The sequence below is a fragment of the Larimichthys crocea genome, chromosome XV, assembly GCF_000972845.2.
Source record: "Larimichthys crocea isolate SSNF chromosome XV, L_crocea_2.0, whole genome shotgun sequence".
Lineage (NCBI taxonomy): Eukaryota > Metazoa > Chordata > Actinopteri > Sciaenidae > Larimichthys > Larimichthys crocea.
In genome coordinates, this window is record NC_040025.1 from 12,483,842 (window position 1) to 12,505,226 (window position 21,385).

The 21,385-nt window shown below is 42.2% G+C and overlaps 1 protein-coding gene across 1 annotated transcript in view; it reads left to right on the forward strand.

Moving 5' to 3' along the window:
• The window catches only part of spryd3 (SPRY domain containing 3), a 56,353-nt gene that overhangs the window by 15,450 nt on the left and 19,518 nt on the right, over positions 1-21,385 (forward strand). The window contains exon 7 of the mRNA XM_027288332.1: positions 13,296-13,445. Coding sequence (XP_027144133.1) covers positions 13,296-13,445 — 150 coding nt within the window. The remainder of the gene's footprint in view (positions 1-13,295; positions 13,446-21,385) is intronic.

Genomic DNA, 21,385 nt, shown 5'->3' on the forward strand with positions numbered 1-21,385 from the left:
CTCTGTGTTTGGTTCTTCTCCTCTCCTCTTGACTCCTCTCCTCTCTCCTTGACTCCTCTGTGTTTGGTTCTTCTCCTCTCTCCTTGACTCCTCTCCTCTCTCCTTGACTCCTCTGTGTTTGGTTCTTCTCCTCTCCTCTTGACTCCTCTCCTCGTGTCTCCTCTCCTCTCTCCTTGACTCTTGTGTTTGGTTCTCCTCTCTGCTTGACTCCTCTCCTCTTGTCCCCTCTCCTCTCTCCTTGACTCCTCTCCTCTTGTCTCCTCTCCTCTTGTCTCCTCTCCTCTCTCCTTGACTCCTCTCTCCTTGACTCCTCTGTGTTTGGTTCTCCTCCTCTCCTCTTGACTCCTCTCCTCTCTCCTTGACTCCTCTCTCCTTGACTCCTCTCCTCCTCTCTCCTTGACTCCTCTGTGTTTGGTTCTCCTCCTCTCCTTTTGACTCCTCTCTCCTTGACTCCTCTGTGTTTGGTTCTTTTCCTCTCCTCTCTCCTTGACTCCTCTCTCCTTGACTCCTCTCCTCTTGGCTCCTCTCCTGTCTCCTTGACTCCTCTCCTCTTGTCTCCTCTCCTCTCTCCTTGACTCCTCTCCTCTTGGCTCCTCTCCTGTCTCACTCCTTGCTCCCTCCGAACAAAGCTCCTATGGATTTCAGTAACGTTTTCCTTGTCAGGCTCGTAGCTCTGAGCTATATTTTAGGGGCATGGAAATATTTTTCCTCCTTCCTCACATGTGCGGCTACGCAACAGATCTTTCCAGTCGTGGTGGTTTCCGATGACTTACGGATCTATCGTTTGGTTGCCATAGATGAATTACACCTCTCCGGCTGCTCGGCGGTTTGTTTCAACACAACAGCACCTCACGAACATTCGGTCAAAACAGACGTTTAGCTATTTGCTAAGTGTGAATAATAAGTGTTCTGGATGATAGCTGTCCCTCTTTTTTTTTTTTTTTAAGGCGGAGAGGGGGTGTCAGGGTGACGGAAAGATTGCTGGAAGATAAATGACTTCTCTGACTGGTATGCTTTTGATGAGACAGGACCGAGAAGTGCAAAGCTGCAGACTTCAGTACAATGGTAGGCGGCAGGCGGCCGCTCCTGTTTAGATAGGTGTGTTTCTGATCCCAGATTTCTGCCTGCCATCATCATACCTAGCTAACCAAATAATCCTGTTCTGTTCCATCCATTGTCTGTTTTCATAACTCTCTATTCCTTATCAAATATTACATTAGCATTCTTCTTTATCGGTCGACCTTGAAGCGGCTCTGATAAAGTTTAAAGGAAAGAAAACTCTGAAGATTCTTTTCAGGGAGGTTTCTGTTTTCTCTCTCTGGCCTCCTTCATTTTTATTTTGACCCGTCATTTATTCCTTTCAACTTTTTAATCATTCCTCCAAGGTCATTTGTTCAGGGTGATGAATACTCTGCCCTCTGTATGGAAAACTGCAGTAAACGGAGTGGATTTGAATTTAACGGCTCTGCCCTCGTTGCCTCTGTTTTTTTGTTTTTTTTTGTTTCGCTGGCAGTCTGATGTGTGATGAAAGCAGCTTTGTCATTATGCAAAATATAAACACAAAGGTGTGAAGCCTGCCAAAGCAGCCAATATCCTCGACTTATTAACGAGCAACAACAGTGTCAAAATCTGTCATCTCTCTGCGGTGTGAAACACTCAAACTATTTACCTGTTTACCTATTATTTGGTAAGCAGCTTCTAATCACATTGATAGCAATAAAGTGCAGAAGGTCACATATGTACAGCTGCTACAAAACACAGAAGAAGTACCAGTTTTAACAGTGTGAAATATATTTATACATTTTTATACCAGTCTAATTTACAGAGTTGCCTGTGCAGCTGTCATTTTGGCTGTGAAGTGAAGCCGATGTGGAAAACTGCAGTTCCTCAAACGTCCACTTGAGGCTGGCTTCAGAAGTGAGTCAGTCTCCATAAGTCCCCATGTTAGACAGCAGAAATAAACATGTTTACAGCCTGGTACAAAAAACAGTTTTGGTCTCTGTAGCTAATTTCCCCGTTCATGACAACTGTACTGAGGGTGAATTTATATACAACTCACCTGTTCACATTATATTAAGGCTTAAAGTTATGCAGGGTTAAGAGCATGGACGCTTTGATTGACAGGTAGGTGTCGTTACAGATTGCTTGTTTGAGCAACCAGGCATCATTCAGCCCGCCTCAGGTCGTCTTTGTCGATTTTTGGGCTTCAGAAACCTGTGGGTGACATCACGCATACGCTGTGCATTCTTTATACTGTCGGTGGTAACACGAGGAGACGTCATCGTCTCTCATGATATATGAACATTATGTTTCAGCTCATGCAAGTAAACTTTAACTCTTCCTCACAATGATAATTGTTGTCCTAATCTAACAAAGAGTCTTCTTAATGAAAACATAAAGTGAAACTATTATAATGATGTTAACAAACATTTATAATTGCACACTTGGAGTTGTGGTTCGTTTCAGAGAAACTGAACATGCCTGATGTTGCGGCTTCAGTGTTTTTGTGACGGGAACGCAGCACACTTTGGAATGAAGTGTATTACCATTTTCAACGGGTGTGTAAAGGGCTGGATTGAGTCACGACCAAGTCATATCACCTCCCGTTTTTATAAAAGCTGTGCCACGATGTGTCCAACAGTCCAGAAGAGAAAACTTTATTTTACTTTGGAAAGCATGCAGCGCTGCCAAGTCCAGTCCAGATGTCTATGTTGAATTTCTGGACGTATTGAAAGACTAGCATTCCATTGTTTTTTATTTTTCCTCGTCTATAATGATGCACAGATTTATCGTAAATGAAGGCCATTTAGTACAGTAACTTCTTTTGACTTCTTTAGTACTGCAGTGATTTGCAGGCTATTTTTTTTTTTTCTTGAACTTGCAGTGATTGACACTGCCAAAACTGGGAATGAATCTGTTTAACCTTTCACATGGTTGCATAAATTAAGTTTCATAACTGTAGCCTTCAGAAAACAACTCCTTCTGTGTAATCAAGTCATGCAGTCATGAGTGTCCACTCATGTCTTCCCATTATGCGATCACACTTCTAAAATTTGCACACCAACACGCCATAATCATATTTTTTTTAAGTTTAAGTAATATCTTTTAGATATATTCAGTGTTTTTTTCTACATATGGCCATCTGTGTGTCACCTCTGTAGATTTACCACGAACGCTACATAAACATAAGTAATGAAAATTCCTCTGTGAAATGTTAAATCGATCACTGGAGTCCTGGCTGTGTGATGTGGACAATGGAAGCTACCGTCACTTGTTATTGGAGAAGAGAGAGAGTTTGACAAGACTTAAAAACCGCTCCATCAGAACTGCTTGTTAGACGGTCAAATACCTTCATAAACCGCCTCCCACCACATGTTTCTGATCTGATCGGATTGGGAAGGGCTGCGTCCGATCATTTCTATAACTTTCCGAAACTGACAATCCAACATTCACACCCACTTTACTCAGTGATTAGCCAGCTGTGCAGAGGTGAGACAGTAGGCTGGGTTTGAAAAATGTCTGAAAGTATGCGCCGTTATATCCGGATTGGTTGGATACATCTGACAAACATTAGTACTGTTCGAGTATAACCCAACCGTTAGGTATCAGGAGCAACATTTGCTGGTGTATTACCACCAATTAAGTGAAGTTTAGAGCATTGGGAAATATGTAGTCAGATTTGTTAGGACACCTAAAGAAATGCAGAACATGCTGCAAAGCAACTAGAGAAATTAGAGCTTCAAACAGTGTGCATAATGCAAAGGTACCTTATGGCTAGATGATCTGAATATGCCCTTCAGTTTCAACAGATGTTTACCTTTTACACCAGTAGTCAGTGCAATGACATGTCTTGGTTAGTTTAGGTAGTAATTAACTCTTTTAATCAAGGAAATAAAGTTAATTTTGATCATTAACTAGAAGAGAGCAACTCTTTGGACCTACAGGAATGTCACCACAACTGCCAAATCCAACGGTGAAGTTTAAATTATGATAGAGATACATACTATTGTATGGTAGTGTCATACAGTGTCATGGGTGTCATAGCGGAGCAGCCTGGGTTTGTCCAACTATATAAACTTTATAAAGAAACAATCAATGGAAAGATGAGTCTAAACCTCTCAAATGAAACACAGTTACTTTTTTATTTGAAACGTTTCGTTGTTTATTTACAACATTTTGTTGCCACACGAAAATAAAACCCGTCCCAAACAAAGAAGAGTTTAATGTCACTCCACCGTCCCTCTCAGCTCCTTTACAATCACTTTATACACCATGAAAAAGACTCTTTCGTACAAATGTAGGACTTGCGACTGCAAGGAGTCTGTTGTGTGCTTATAGGCTGTAGGAAATTCATTGTGGAAAGAGAGTGATTGAATGGCAGAGTGGTAGATATGGGAAGGAAGTGGAGCATCGGAGGTCTGGAGAACATCCGGTTTAATATCCAGAACATAGAGTTGGTGTTGGTTTGTAGGCCGCCGGTAGAATCAAAGAAGAAGATGGTCTCCACAAAGTCGAGATGCTGCTGAAGGTAACAAATACGAGGATTGATTCAGCTCGTATTGCGTCTAACTTTGGTGGATCATGAACTTAATCTGCAAATGCTTGGATGGATGGATCAAGATGCTAAATGGCCAGCCACTGGAAGAACTTTGGATACTTCAGTATCTTGTCCAGGTTCACTTTAATTGGGCTGGGGGAGTTAGGAATCGAACCGTAACCCACTCTACCACCAGCTGCCCCAAGATGAGACCAAACTTTTAAATGTAGGTCAGTGTTTGAACCATGACAAAGGGCCAACACGTGGCCCGCAGTTGTTGATCACTAGCGGTCCCTACTGGCTGGTCAGGAGGAGTGAGCAGTCGGCAGCATTAGCTACGGACACACACACACACACACACCCACACACACACACACACACACACACACACACACCTGGCGGAGATAACAAAGTAGCTCTTTTCAGAAAGATGTGATTGATCAGTCGGCTTTAGTGTCCGAGGGTTTGTTTAACACCCATAAATTTAACGTTCTTTCTAAGTATTAAGATGACTTCATCGTGCATACATCAACAGATGTATTTCCTTTGTCATGATTGTGAGCTAAAGGTGTCCTAAGCAAACATGGTATGTTTGATTTAAGAAAAAAAAAAAAAACCCACATGAATGATTTTTTTTTTGCCACCCTGCTCCTGCTCGGCTGTTTTTCTTGAGAGGAGACATTTGGCTGGCTTTCCACTGCGTACGTGCGGCTCAGTGCGAACACGAGCCTCCAATCCTCTGCTTCCTGTTGTCACAGCAGTCGCTGTGCCCACCAACTTTAATCCCCTCAGCTGCGGATGAGCGGGCCGACAAGTAAGTGGACAGCACCTGAGTCTGCAGTTATCAGTTTTCCCAAGACTCCCGGCGCTCCCTCGCAGCGCATATCTCACATTCACCGCCTCGTCCTCCCTCCACGTGGAGATTAAAACTCTTCAAGACGTAGGTGTCTTACCTTTTTGGACACATTTTTTTGTGCTGTGAAGGTGCACAAAAGTTTTATCAACTTGGCAGTATCCTCTCCAGAGCATCTCCTCTTTAAACCCAGAGTTTATGGGAGTTTGAACCACACCAATCACTGTTGAGTAATAATCATTATTGCTCCGTTTCTTGTTGTTCCTTTTCCAATTGCCAGAGCCAGCTGTAGTACCAACGCCCCTCTAAGGTTGCCTGCTTCCTTCCTTCCTTCCTCTGGGAACAATAGTCATGTATCCCAACATGACACTGCTCCTGGATGAAAGTTCACAACGTTCCCATCAAGTTGTTGTGGTTGCAACCTCCCAGGCCATCACAGTCGCCTCCAGTCCTCTGAACTGAGCAGCGTGAGAAAAGAGGAAACTACGAAGAACTTAATCCAAAGGAAAGTCAAACGGACTGAGCGGAGGCTGGCTGGCCGGCTGGTCGTGGCAGAGGTTTGCCGACCTGTGTCACACAAGATGACCTGGAGTAAAGCTGGATTTATCTTCAACTCAAAGGGTTCAACGGGAGTCCCACCGTGTGTCAGATCTTACCCGCTATCAGCAGCGCAACACTAGATGCCTGCGTTGTACGTGATCAGGCCGTATCATGCTTTAATTATATTCCCCACAGCAGCTGTGTTTACATTCTTTCACTTACTTTGTGATATAGAGTGACGGGGGGGCTGCACACATGGGCAGAAAACAGACCGCTGTGCAATCGTGATGTTTGTTCATTCATACAGTACAGGCCGGCGAGTGTCTGCAGTGTTAGATGTGTTACTGAAGATTGGAAGACTGCTGAGTCTTTCTGTCCATGAATCTCCAACGGCAAAAAAAGAAGAAAACAAGCAGCTCAAGCTGACCCGTCACGTTCTTACGTTCTCTGTCAACGCCATCACACTGACGCGCAGTGACATTTTTGAAGCACACGTCAGCGCTGGCATTTGACGCATCCTATGTCTAGACTCATGTGCAAGTTCCCTTTTCAAGCTCACAGTACCGTGCAGCTTATTTCTTTTCTGCTTTGTCACGTCCAACTGATCTGAGCAACTTTTCCTGGAGGTCTTTGGAGGGTGGACACAAAAACTTTTTCTTGTGCTTTTAACATTGCATTGTCATGAAGAGAGCAGGTCATGTCCAGGCCAACCATGGACACAGTTGATTTAAGTTGAATGTATATGCGTCTTTGTTGCTGCTATTTTGTACACAGTGTTTTTACACTGTTGATTTCTTCAAGTTGTGGTGTGTCATTGCCAGATTTAAGCCTCAAACACTGCATATAAAGGCTGCGTATACTTCCAAACTGACACGGACAGCGGACGCTCGTGTGGTTCTGTTTTTTTCTGCTGGGCCGGGTTCACACATGTATGGACGCTGTTAGGACCCTCGCAGCTACGTGGACATGGAGAATGTGCTTTGACTGAGTATGCACTTGGAGTCATCCATCAGACCTGAATAGAGTAGAGCAGACTCACACTAAATGTTTTTGAATCACTTCAGTCAAAGGTTCCCTGTGGAGCATTGTGGAGATGTTTTTCTATGAATGGGTGCAGTAATCCTGCCAATGGTGTTCCACTGATCCACAGGTGGAGGTGGCACACCAAGATCTGCTGTAAAGCCCCAACTTAGGCAAGAAAGCAGAAGGTAGCTAGGTAGTTCACATGGATGTAAACAATGCAACGTTCTTTTGAACCTGTGTGCTTCACATGTGATTGGAGGGAAGTCCCAGGAGCTGACATCATGATCGGCTGCCTCAGTAAAACCCAGTGGTAAATGCTCGGTAGTCTTTGAACAACAGTATTGACGTGAATCCTTGAGAATTTAAAACGCTCTGTAGTAGTGCAGTAACATACGACCCGAGTTTGGCATCGTTTACATCTCTGAACGTGTTATTTTATGTCTATATGTCTTACCATCTTTTCATGCCACCCTCTCCTTGGTGCTATTCAGCACTTACCCAAGAGTAATGTGTTTTTCCGAAGGTGGCAACCTTCCTATGAAGCTGTAACTTTTTACGACTTTGAAATAAATCAGCACTGGTGGCAATACGTGTTGGCATTGGAGCCGCAAGTTAATTTGGGCAACATCTTCCCAGCAGTGGTAATGGTGATAATAAATGGAGTGTATTAAAAGGTGATGAAAAGCTCCACTTGGCCAGCGAGTGATGAGGTGTCAGAGAAGGGCAACAATGCGGGTCCTTGGGTATCACAGGTTTCAACGGAAATCTCTGAGGGACGATTGATTGATTAAACCTGCAAAGTGATTACGTCTATAGATTACGTCTATTCTTTCAGGGCATTGTGACGTGAAATAACTTGTGTAGCGGTTTCAAATGTTATTGCCGGTGTGTCACTATGAGAACAGGAAGGTACTTTCAGTCCTGCAGAATTTTAAATACAGTCCTGGAGTAGGTGGGGATGCTGCCGTGAGGCATGCTGCATGCATCCAGGCCAATGTCATCATGTCTTAAAGCATTTTATGACAGCAAATACATGTTTACCTAACTCTGCCTCACTTACTGTGTCAGTGCTGTGGTAATTACAGCTCGTGTTTTGAGTTTTACATATTGTTTTTTGACGTCAAGCGCCTCATTCAGTTTAAAACGAGGCCCGGCAATCAGTTGTGATATCACATGACACATTACATGCTCGAACAAGACCAAGTTATCCGAGCTCTGTAATGAGCGAGTGAGTGATTTGTTTTCAATGCACCGTCGTAAAATTACCTAAAAATTAGTTCACCCATAAAGATGTTCTGCGAACATGCAAATGTGGCGTTCGAAACGTTTGAACCTGCTGCTGAGTTTGAACATGTGAGCAAATATGCCGTTTGAGAGAGTACGTGAACTTTTGATGACAGCCGGGCAGGTAGTTGTAGCGGTTTTGCTCAGGTGATTTATAACTCAAAAGACGGAGCTAAAGCAGCGTGTTCCATGGTAATATAAACTGATTCATAGCATGGTTTAAGCAGTAAACAACACTTGTTAAAACCGTAACCAGCTGTGGCATTATGACAGTGTTTTTTTTTTTAGTTCATGGGGATAATAATCTTATGCACATGGACAACTCCGATGTAGCTACTGGAGGGCATCAAACCCAAATATGAGATGAATTAGAGCAAAGAATCACAGCCTCCGGACATGGACAGCCAGCTCATTTTCCAAATTAAAGTGGCACATTTGGCTCAGATCGTGCACATTTCAATGCCCATATTGTATTTTTTTAATTTAAGCATATAAATTGGTATGGATTTATTTTGAGAGAGCAAAGAAGAACTATGCAGGACAAAAAAACACTTTTACCACAAGGACCACAAATGGATAGACGATGGGAAAACAATTAAAAATTCACCCCCCCCCCCAAAAAAAAGCCACGAAAAAAACAAAATGTAATGAAAAGAATATAAATATAAAAGCAATAAAGACAGAAGTCATAACATAACAACTGTTGCATGATGTTGCGTGATGTTTAATCACATCAGAGTTTAGTTGACAAGTATGAACCACATACTGTAATAAAGAAAGCTCCCTTAATTTCCAATTTCACCTTTTATTTAAGTTCCCCATTAGGTGTGACAGGAAACTGGCAGGACCACTCTCTGGGCGTTACATCTGTTACCCAGGCAGCAGCTCAACAAAACACGTCCTTGCACACCACCATCGCCATTCTCACCGCTCTGAATTATAGAAGTGAGTGAAAGAGGGAGAGAGATTGTCAGCTGTCTGAGTGAGACACGCTTCGCTCAAGGCTACGTCTCTCTTTTTCTGCCCTCTCGTCTCTCTCCTCCTTTCATTACTCAGCAGCAAGCAGCGGCAGAAGGAGGAAAAAAAAAAGAAAGAAGGTGTGACTGAGTGTTCATCGCACTGAAACTCCTTCCTCCTCTCTCAAAAGAACAGCCATTGTCCAGGCATGAAAGTGCAGCAGGTTAAGGAGACACAAGAGCACACACGAAAGGGCAGTCTGCAACAAAGAAGGCTGAGGTTAATACTGTTATCCATGTCAGCAATTAATCAGTTGAAGAAAGAAACCATAAAAGATATGGTTTGTTTTTTTTGTCTCTATTACTGTAAAAAAATAAAAAATAACGCTGCAACAGAGAGAAGTTAACACCAACTTTCTTTATGGTGAATAATCTACAGTTAGTCTGTATCTATTAGACATTTACAGTCCAAAAATAAACTGGCATCGAGTACAAAACTTTACAGAATGGCTTTAGTTTAACAGCTCAATTATTGCCGTCTACGTCTGCCAGCTTTCTCCTTGCTGTTGAAATTCTGCTGTCTTTATGCAACCAGACTGACAACCGGTAGCTGATGGAATTATGTAACTGTAGACACAGGCTTTAGTTTAATAATCCTGTGAAGCCAACGCAGTCTATTCAGTGTTCTCATACGATCTGTCTGTACTTATTTTTGACAAATCTGGGTTTAGATTATACAAATTTACAGTGAGTTCCCTTTTTTAGAAATGTTAAGTTCAGCTGTTGTTGGATGTTTTGTCATCCAAACATGCATCACTTCAGTTTATTCCAGTGACTGAATGTTAACGAAGTAAAGAAAAAGGAAGAATACACAAAATGCATTGCGGTGAGACATGCTGGCTCTAAACATAACTATAAATATATCAATATACCAATGTCAATATCTATGTTCCAAAAATCAAAGCAGCACTGCAGCAACACTAACAAAATAAGAAGTGCAAATGATTTGGTTGCTCACTAATTAGCAATTAAACTTCATTGTGCAAAACATGTTTTTCAGGATCTGTGGGGAAATAACTGTCACTGTTGGTCGGTCCTTAGCTGTTGCTAATTGCCATTAATTCTGTGAGTAAGTTCCTGTAGGTCCAACAACTTTATACGATTTATATATTTTCTCCCTAACGGATCGCCCCACGTCAAATCAGGAGTTGGAAACCTCCTAATCAAACTTTAATTCATATTATATCAATAATCTAAAGTCCATGTAAAGGCAATCCTGAGATTTCTTCCAAAACACAGTAAATATGTTGTAAAATAGTTGCTTAAAAGACTTTGAATGATATATTACTGAGATGTGGAGTTAGAGGTTCAGACAGTTTTTCACCAGTTTTCAGTCTCAGGATTTTTGTGGGCGGTCCTTAAAGGGTGGCTCGATGACACGCTGAGGCCACCCTGAGCAGAAAGATAGAGATAATTTCATCTCAGCTCAGAGAGTTTCAAAGTTAGTCGTGTTCATTTTCATAACTCATCCGACATGTACATTCAGCGGTTCACGTTCAACTTGTCTATTTTTAATCATTCAAATATGGCTGGGTGGTTAATAACACTTTCTTCTTTGGTCTGACAAACTCAGAACTCAAATTTATTCTTACTTTACACAGACTTTAAACTTCGAAGTTTAAATTAGTCTTTCTCTTCTGGAGTATGGATATTAAAACCTCATTTGACATCTCTGATTTGAATGAGATGACATGAAAAGCTGACTGAGAGGTCTTTGTTTTTGGTCATTTTCTTCAATGATTGATGATTGGCTGGACAAGTGATGAGTCTGCAGATATAAAATATATTATAAAAGAAATAGAAAAGAAATCAGCTCATCATAATTGTTTAATATGGACACAAAGCCAGTGATGCCACTGGTGCAGTGTTAAATTTGTGCTGAAGAGTTTCAAGCGTCCCTGATGTTTGATCTCTTTAAAGTTGGTGTTTAACTGAATCTTCTAAGACATGTAGCTTCACATGAACTGTACGAGTTCTGCTCTCAGCAGCCAGTTCAGTCCAACATCAAGCCCAGAGACTGAAATGAAACTTTTTGACTGAGTTATTTTCAGTTTGATGTATCGCTAAGCAACAGGGAATAACAAAAAGGAAAAAATGGTAATACGTTAATTGAGACACTTGACTTTTTCTGATGATGTCGACGTTGAATAGCTGTTCCCACCAGGTGTGTCCTTCAAGTGGCAGGCTAGTGAAAAACAGACACGCAAGCACAAAGGCTTAATACAGTAGCAATTTTGTCCACCCCCACCTTGTCTGTCATCCTAGCCTTTGAAACCAGGGGCGTATTCTCCACCGTGCACACGCTCACACAGTCGCACACGTGCACTCGTGGCATGGAAACACTGCTCAGCCTAAAGGCTTTGTGGTTGCCTAGCTGCCCACCTACTCACCTGTACCCACCCATCCTCACCTGTTTTAGATGCTTAAGACCAAAATAGACCTGAAAGTAATTGCATTATCATCGCGGACTGAACATGCATTCTCAAGTGGCTGTTGATACTTGTAGGGCAGTCGCCATGGGTGGTTCAGCGTCAGTCTGTCATGGTGCCCACTCACTTAGGACACACTTGCAAAAGCTAGTTGTGTGGTTAAGTCCCTCGCCTCTGGAACAACACTGAGGCCGAGGATCCTGCCCAAGCTTGATCTTCCATCTTTTGTCTCTCATCTAAACCTCGCCACTTACAAAGACTCGTATTACTGCCGGCCCACAGCAGGAACGAGGTTTACTGAGAAACAAAGTAGTTTGTAGGACATGTTGTCCCACCACATCTGAAGGCAAAAGTGTTTATAGCTGCTCTTGGAGTAAAAACCCTGCTGTCACAATGAAGGAGACTGTGTCTGAGACTCTGTCCTCAAAGCCATGCTGAAGAGTAACAAAGGTTGTCTGCAGCTTTGCTAGAGGCTCTGTGAGACTGCACAGTGGTGCTTTGTTTAGTTAAAATATGAACATGTAGTGTTAGCATGCAAACGAGCACTGAACACAAAGTCCAACTGACGCTGATAGGAATGTCAGTGTTGCAGGTCATAAACCAAGTATTGGAAAACATAAATTTCAAGCCAATCCGTTCAGCAATTGTTCCATTCAAAACCACAAATGTCGACCTCATCGGGGGCCAAATCGCTCAGCAAAGTCCGTAGGATACTTTGGACCTTGGAAGCATCAATGCCTGCCCTGCGTTCAGTGCCAGTCCATCTTGTAGATGCTGAGAGATTTGAACGGGATAACTGAAATCTTTGACTCGTGCAAAGGTTTTCAAACTGTGAGGAGCGCCTACACAGAGGGGAGGGGGGTGAGGGCGTGGGAGAGTTGCAAATCTGAACACAGAGACGTGATGCACACATTTTTAGATCGAGTGTGACTTACCCTTTTCCGAGGATATCGGTTAATATGTCCATCAAGAAACGTCCATAAATCTGCTTAGAAACCAGACGAAGAAATGCTCCTTATAACTCCAGAACAGCCTTAACGCCGGTCTCAATGTAGAGAGAGAAGTTCGTATTCTGCATATTTACTCACTTTCTCGCATTAAACTTTCTTGTTATGTCATTTTGACAAATGGGCTTGTAATAATTCCACTTTAATCTTTTTTTCCCCCAGAAATTTAAATGATATTTTTAAGGATGATGAGACATATAGGCTATTGCAACTCGTTCACAGTAAGATTGGATACATAGAACTTTAGATTTATGAGGACATGGAGATACACTGACTGTGCTGTCGCAACTTCGGACACTCGTCTTGCGATAGCTAGTCTATGTAGCGATACAGCTGACCGCTGCGATGGCTAAAGCTGGACCCAGTCAGTGACGGAGAACATCCGGTTAACGTGTCTGCACTCGAGAAGGTTTCCTCTCTTGGATAGTGAATCTTCATCATTATCCGTGTACGGGTGAATGAGCCTTATGATTGGAGTTTATTGGGCAATAAAACAGGTTGGAATGGAGTCTGTATTTTAACATGTGTGTTTTTTTTATATTGTTTATTTCCTCACATATTAATTCCCATACTTCTCTCTCTCTCTCTGTTTATCCCCGTCCTCAGCTCTTGGAGTATGTTGGAAAAGGAAAGAGCATCACAGACGTGGGTTTGGCTCAGGCTCGCCAGCCGCTCACCACCCGCTGCCACTATTATGAATTGGAGATCGTTGATGCTGGGGAGAAGTGCTACATCGCCCTGGGCCTGGCAAGGAGGGTGAGCTTTCTAAGAAAAGAACTCATTTGGCTCTTTCTCTTATTTTTCCATACGGTTATATACAAGGCTATATATCTCCAGTGAACTCCGGGGATGTGGACTGCAGCAATAAGACTTCCACTCTGCTTTCTTATGCTCTCCCTCTCTGGTCCCCATAGTTCAACAAGTCAGTGAGCTAACAACATAATGATGGAAAACTGACATTGGGAATAAAGCAGGTAATTAGCATGTGCAGGCGTTGTCTTGGGAATGAGCAGCAACACTGAATATTTAAAGGAAGGACCCCCCACGTGCATATACATCACAGTGTGTAGAAAGAAAATGGTGAGTGGCTCAGCCTGTAAAGTCCATTTTAGAGGACAGAAAGTTTGGGAAATAGACTCCTGGTAGTAAACATAGTGGTACTGTCATAAGCTTTATTTTCTTCCCCATTATCCAGCAGCTTGGCCATTCTCTTTGGATCTAATGGGCTGCTTTGGGTGGATGAAACACCCCCAGAGGAAAATACAATTAGAGAAATTTTAACACCTCTCATTTGAGCCCTTATTTCTTTTTCCAAAGAATGCACATGCGGTTCCCATTTCTGCATTAACACTGCAGCCCTGCAAGTGACTGCTACCACGTAGAGCTGCTTTGAAGAATAAAAACAGACAAACCTGTAAATGTTTGGGCACCGAGTGAAGCTCATGGACGTTATATGTTAAGACATTTCAATGCACGGATGCAAAGGTATAAAGTCTTGCAGCAGTTAAACTCTGGCCTCCTCGCTAAGCTCATGAAGAACAGGATTAAACTTGTATAAATGTCTCCTTTCTGATAGATGGAGTCTCTCACAAAACCTATTTGCATATATATATTTTTTTACATTATTCTTCTGACTCAGGAACTATTTCTTTGACAGTATGGGTCCATGATTTGTGAGTTTTTTTACACCCTGTAAGTTTAGCCTCGAAAGTGTTATGAATGTGAAATATTAGCGACTGCCAAAGCCAAGGCCTGTGGAGAGCTGCCAGCAATGTCTCTCCCAGGGTCAAAACTCTGCTCCTTTTAATAACAAAAATAAAAGATGAAACTTGTACGACATCTTTCAAGGTCTCAGAGGCAATTTATATAAAACAGGAACAGAGGGATGCACAGGTCATCGGATGATATTAAAACAAAGAGAGCTATAGGTGCATATGGAGAGGAGAGAAATATTTGCACTGTATGTGTCCGACTTACAGGTTTCAATCCAAGCCGTGTAATTTTAGAACATTAGTCAATATTTAAATCCTCAGTAAGTCAATAAATCAATAATATCGCCTTCATAGATATGTTGTTTGTCAAACCCAGCTCCCCTGCAGGCAGCATCGCCCATATTTCACCTTCACGGTCGAACCTTTTGTGTAAAATCAACTCTATTGCTGCAGCTGCTGTGCATATATATTTTTATATACATATTTGTGGAATCGGCTTGATTCAGCAAGATTCAGGCGTCTTGGTGGGTGTTTCTAATGCCAGCGGTTGACATCTGACCGGTGTTGCTGGAAGATGCACCGACTTAAGAGGTAGACGCCTGGCTCTGTGATCCAAACTTTTCTCGTCTGTTGTTCCCGTTGGTGGAACGTCCTACCAGTTCCTACCAGATCAAGGGCGTCCCTCTCTACCTTCACAAACCTCCTGAAGACCTTCAGCTCTTCAGTGAGGACCTCCTCTCCAACACTACCAACAACTGGACGTGATACATCTATCCCCCCCTCTACAACTGGACCTTGACTCTATGCGAGCGGTGGTTGCACTGTATCTTGATGACTGTGTTCTGTGTAAGCTAGAAATTAAGGCTGACTACATGAATTTAAGTCCGTTAGCCTAACTTGCTCAGGTTTCATCTGATTTCACAGCAGACATCACGTTTTCTTCATGTTATTTCAACACCCGCTGAGTCAGCGGCAGTTTGGGTAGTCCCGTAACAAACAACGTCACAGAGTCCACTTAAAGTAGTGAGTCAGGGGGTCATCACATGTTGATGCAATAAGTCCACAAATCAATGACGTTGGCAGTATTACCTTCCTCATAGTCATGTCCCCTGTCAAACCAACTCTCTACAGACGTCAGCGCCCATATTTCACCTTCACAGTCTAAAATAAACTTTAATGCTGCAACTACAGTTTTTGGACACATTTGTGGATTCAGCTTGAAAGTTTCAGACGTCTGGGGCGGTGTTTTTTAATAGCAGTGTTGCTAAAGATGCACTATCAGTGATTTAAGACGTCTATCCCTTTTAAAACATTCAACATTCATGCCAGGCTAACTGACATTGATTAATGTAGTTAGCCTTGCTTGCGCATGAATCCAAACACACAGGTTCACCGGTCTGCACTGCTGATTTCCCAGCAGACATCACTTTTGGTTCGTGTTATTTCAACACCCATCTGAGTCATCTGCAGTTCCTGCAAACCGGCAGTGTCACAGCAACGGGTAGTCCCGTAACGAACAACGTCACAGAGTCAACTTAAAGTACTGAGTCATGGAGTCGCATGGTGAGCACTCAAATAACATGCAGAATAAACAGTGACTAAGAGCATCGACCGCACCTCCCCCATGTGGCTGCTGAAATTAGTCATGAGAAGAACTTTTTCTTTTTCACGGAAATATACAGATAACAGCAAGTGCGCCAATCAAATTACCGACATTGTCAGCTGGACTCATGGAGAAAACCAATGTAGGATGTGCTCTCTCTGCAGAAAATATATAAATTATAACATTTAAACGTATGATCACTGCAGAAATGTATTTTAAATTCAACCCTTTCAATCTCACCATACGAATTTAGAAACAAAATCTCCTCTGATGGAGCTGCAGGAGAAGACTACATGCACAACACATGCTCTGTGTTAAACACATGCAGACGCTGCTCCCATGGGTGAGGAAGAGGTTGAGTGGTGATAACTCCAGTACCATTACCTCCTCAGAGTTCTCCTCTCCTTTATTTTTGCTACACTACTTCTCTCTCTCTCTCTGCATCTGGGTTTCATTATAAAGACATTAAGTTTAATGTCCAGGAGAGGTGATAAAGCAGCAAATTGAAGGGCTTGGGTAATAACTGTTTACTCAACAGCAGTCGCAAGTTTGCATGCTGGTCTTTTTTTTTTTTTTTTTTTACATAGCATCCTGTGGTAAGAAAGAAGGCTTGAATATAAGCATAAATCCAGTCATTAATGCTGCGCAGACTGCCATATTTTGGCTGTCTGTCTCTCTTTCTGTTTGTTGTGGTTGCTGACGTCAAGCTCAACTTTGTACTCAGTTTTTTCTTCACTTAACAAATCCTTTTCTCCTGCTTTGCCAACTCGTTCTGTCTCCTGACATCCACAATAGTTCTGAGTCACCTCTCAAGGAAAGTATTAAAATATTTGAATTTGTGGCTCTTGTGATAACCACTGTGGTCCCATCTTAAAAACATCATAACAAATATTGCATGGATTGGTGTGAAACTTGGCACAGACGTGCATTGTTTCTAGATGAGAAAGCTTAGTCTGATCAACTCCCCCGGCACCACGAGCAGTTATTAAGCGAGACGTTTCAACATCATAGATTAGAGCTAAATTTTTGTACAGACATTTATGGTCCCCAGAGGATAAAGCCTGATGACTTTGGAAATTCATTGACTTTCCCTTTTGCACCACCATCGGGTTAGCATTAAAATGTCTCAACGACTGTTGTATAACCAATAAAGTTTAGGGGGCTCTATTTACAGAATATAATAATAAAGCTATGTTTTCATAAGTGCACAATCCCCTAAAAATTATAATAATTATGGTTTTGTTTCTTTCGAATGAGCATGTTGCGGTGCCATGTGTCTACAGTAGCCCAGAACAAGGATGTTGTTTTTTTTGCATATTTTGCAGCCGCCTTAGTTTCTTTTTCATGCTCGAAGGATAGGACAGGAGGATAGGGGTAAGTGAGGCGGTTGCAGTAAGCAACACGACCACTAGATGGCATTAAATCCTACACACTGGTCCTTTAAACTTAGTGCAGACATTCATCAAGATGAATTAAATAATTTTTGTAAAAACTCAAAACTAATGACTTGCACCCTGTATGTAGTGCTGAAAGTTTACATGGTAAACGTTATACTGTATAAACATCACCATGCTGACATTATCAAAACATCAAGGCGAGTTCCTCGTAAACCTATTTGGCAACAAACCCGATCCCAACTCTGATAGAATGATGTTAGCATTCGGCTCATAAACATTATTATGTTCTATGTTTAGCCTCTGAAAGCCGCCAACATGTCTGTGGTCTCTTCCCAATGCAAAGATAAAGGGAAAGTAAACCAACACGTTCAAATCAAATTAGATGGAAGTACATTTTTGAATCCCCAAAGCCACCGTTGCCAGTTTCCTGTCCAATAGGGAAGTCAGAGGAATTTGTTCTGCGATAAGTTTGAGTTCTTTGTGCGTAAGGTAGATGTGTTGTTTTGTGTGTTTCTGTAATCTTAGATCTGTTTTGACCCTCACCGCAATTCCTAGACCTGTCATGACCTCTCACTTCCTCTGAAGATAAGGGTCCCCATGAATGTACAGTATGCATACGCTTGGTAGCGGCAGTTGTTTTTCATCCGGTACACACACTGGTTGCTAGGCTGTGGGACAAAGAGAGATCTAGGCTTAGTTATGGGGTGGTGGTGGAGTGTAGCTGGTAGGTTGAGGAGGAGGGGGGGTAGCAAGGTAAGGAGTCGGGAGGTAGAAAAATCAAGGGAAGCTATTCCGAATATGAAAAACACAGGAAAAAAAGCAGGAAAACCCTCATGTCCTGAAAAACAAACAAACCCCTAAAATCCTGTGAAAAATAAATAAAAGTGTAACGCTGTGGGAGGATAAGGAAGTGAAGAAGCAGGTAGGGGAGAAGGTGGATGGATAGGTGTCGTCGTCATGACGGAGGACTGAAGGCACAGATGGGTCGGTTCAGCAGCCGCCTGAATGAAACTGATTGTTTTCTCAGTTTATGACCCTCCGTCCTCTCTGATGACTGTATTGACTCACTCTCTGTTCATGAGCAAGTCATAAAGCCAAACACACAAACCTTAACAGCATGCAACAAGAAATAAAACGGCACAAACTGTTCAGGAGGTTGGAATGGCAGTGTTTCCTCTGTCCTGGTATGCTCCGGGACCAGGTCCTGGGAACAACTCTCTTCCTCTTCCTCCTCTGATGCAGCAGTCCTACTAAGCGTTTTTTCTCTGCTGCTGTTTTTGTGCCTGAAGCTGAAGAACCCACAGCACCGTCAGACCAGTAACACTGTACAATGAGCTCTTTGGTACAAGAACTGCAAAGACTTGGTGAATAATTTGATTAGTCGACAGGCAGAGAAGCTAATTTGAGATTTATCTGCTGTTTCTGTGAGAATTTGATGATTTTTTTGTCCTACTTGATAATAAACTGAATATCTTTTGGTCAAACAAAGCAAGATGTGACCTTGGGAAATTGGAAAATTGTTCACTGTTTGCTGACATTTTACATGCAATTGATTAGTAAGAAAGAATCATTAGTTACAACCCTATTTAATGGTAAATCAGATATTAACAGATACAATTTAGACTTATGATAGATGGAAAAAAAGGACCATATGATTGGCGATTGGAGATCATTTATTATCCCGTGTCTGTAGTGCTGCAACAGTTATTTTCATTATTGATTTATCTGTCAATCTTCTTTTAGATTAATCGATTTGTTTGGTCCATAAATTGTCAGAAAATATTGATCCCTTGTCGTCCTCAATTGTCTTGTTCTGCCCACAACCCAATTTTGACACTTTTTTTATCAAGAAATGACTCCTAAAACTATTTATCAATTATTTTAAAAGTTGGAGATTAATTTTAATAGTTGATAACTAACGCATTAATTGGATGAATCTTGGAAAAGAGAGTGCAGAAAGGGAGCTGAGCTCGTGTGGCTATAGGGATGTCAAGGTAGGTCGGTCAAACTATATAATGGAAACACTGTTTCTCAATTCACTTCAATGCTTTATTACCTTATATTAACCTCAGAGCAGCTCCAAAAAACAAACATAAGTAGATAAATCATATATAAGCCAGAATAGTTTTCACATTTATACATTGAAACTATGATCGTTTTCTAGGAAAGAAACCGCTTTGTTCTGCTACATTTGTTATAAAGTGTTTGTTTTGTGCGGCTCCCTACCTTCTTTTAAAGTGCTTGTTGGCTAATGTTTGTTCTACTACTACAAGTGCTTGTGCGTCAGAGTTCAAGTGTCGAACAGTCTCAGGATATGTGCTGTTCCTGCAGAGAAATGTCCTACGCTGTAATCTCCTTCCCAAGGGGAGGGTTTTGAAGATGGAGCTATCGTGGCGAGAGGGGTCGGCGATCACCTTATGTGCTCTGCTTCTGATACGTATGGCGCATATGAAGGAGACCAGCCATTGCTCTAACGCTAACATATGTTTCTCTACTGTATTTTCTTGTTACTTAGTAATGGGGTGGAAGAATTTGAGGTGGGAGACGTGAGCTAGCGGCGAATTTGCTACATTCCAAAAAATAAACAAAATTACCTCACAGTATGTCAAGAAAGGAAATATTCTTACACATATTTTCCTTATTGAACATAAAAAAACGACAGAGAGAAACAAAATGAAACTCACCAAATCCTTCTTGGTTAGTCTTTCCACTCTTCCAACAATCACCAACTCTGGTTTGGTTGACATAAAAACCCTTAATCCGTCAAGTTAGATGTGAAAACATTCTGGCCTTACAGCTGTTTTTCCTCTCAGTCATTCATCGCCTCGGTGTGTGTAACTGTAAGTCTGTCGCTTAACAGCAGCTCTTCCTCATTCTATGGAGGCAGACCATTGAATTAACTAAATAAAATGTCAGAAGACTCGGTCCAGTCGCACAACCAAAGTGGCAACGTTGATGGACCAAGAATTATCTCCCAAAAAGGGGCAAAACCTTCTACACTACATGTTCAGTACCAAACGACTGGCAGATATTTCCCTCTTGGGGTTGGTGGACACCAAAAATAGAGCTATAATTGATTGAACTGACATGTTGGATTCACATTATTTGTGTTTGTATCAAGAAAGCACTTGCATATTGATGAACATGCCCAAACACACTCGGGTAAGCTGCTTCTTCTCCTCGCTCCCATCAGATCAACACAGCTAACAGTCAGGCGGTTGTTGTTCTCGTGTGAGGAGCTGGAGGTTTTAGCCCGATGACACGAGGTTAAACAAACAGACCTGCATTAGTTTCCTACACAGTGTCTGCCCAACCCCTATAGGTGAGGTTGTGTGGGCACGTACAAACAGAAACACACTACTTTCCCTGCAAACACACACACCCATACTCTCACATCCGTTGTAATTCATGGCTTAAGTTATATTTTTAGACGGCTCTGTGATATGCCAGTGTGATTAAGCGATGTAGATGATGGGTATCTGCTTCCACACGGTTCCCCGCTTGGCCCGCACCTTTCCGCTCTTAGTCTTTCAGACTTGTTTACTCTGCCACCGTGTGGAAATGCAGGCTGCTCTGATGACACCGGTGTTGCAGCTGTGGATCTGATATTGCAGGCCCCCCTTTTCGCTCCGCCATGCCGTGGACCCCGGCGCTCGTGTTTGTTGTTCTTAGGAAGCAGCTTGCATTTCTCTGATGGCTTCTGCAAGCCAGCGGGTGTAGTGACCATGTTTTGAGAGTTTACAGCACGTGAGAATGGACCGGCTGGCTTAACGTGGCGTTCTCTCTTGTCTTTTTGCATTCCATAATATGTTGATAGAGAAGGAGTGTAGGTATGATTTAGTGGCGCCACCACCGATTACAATAACAAAAAACACAGAGTTGACTGTTGTAACTTCTGGACCACAATAGGTTGGAATGTTTCTTTTATCAGAAGGATAGCTATTCTGTAAAGCAATATGATCTGCTCTACAGAATTTATGGCCA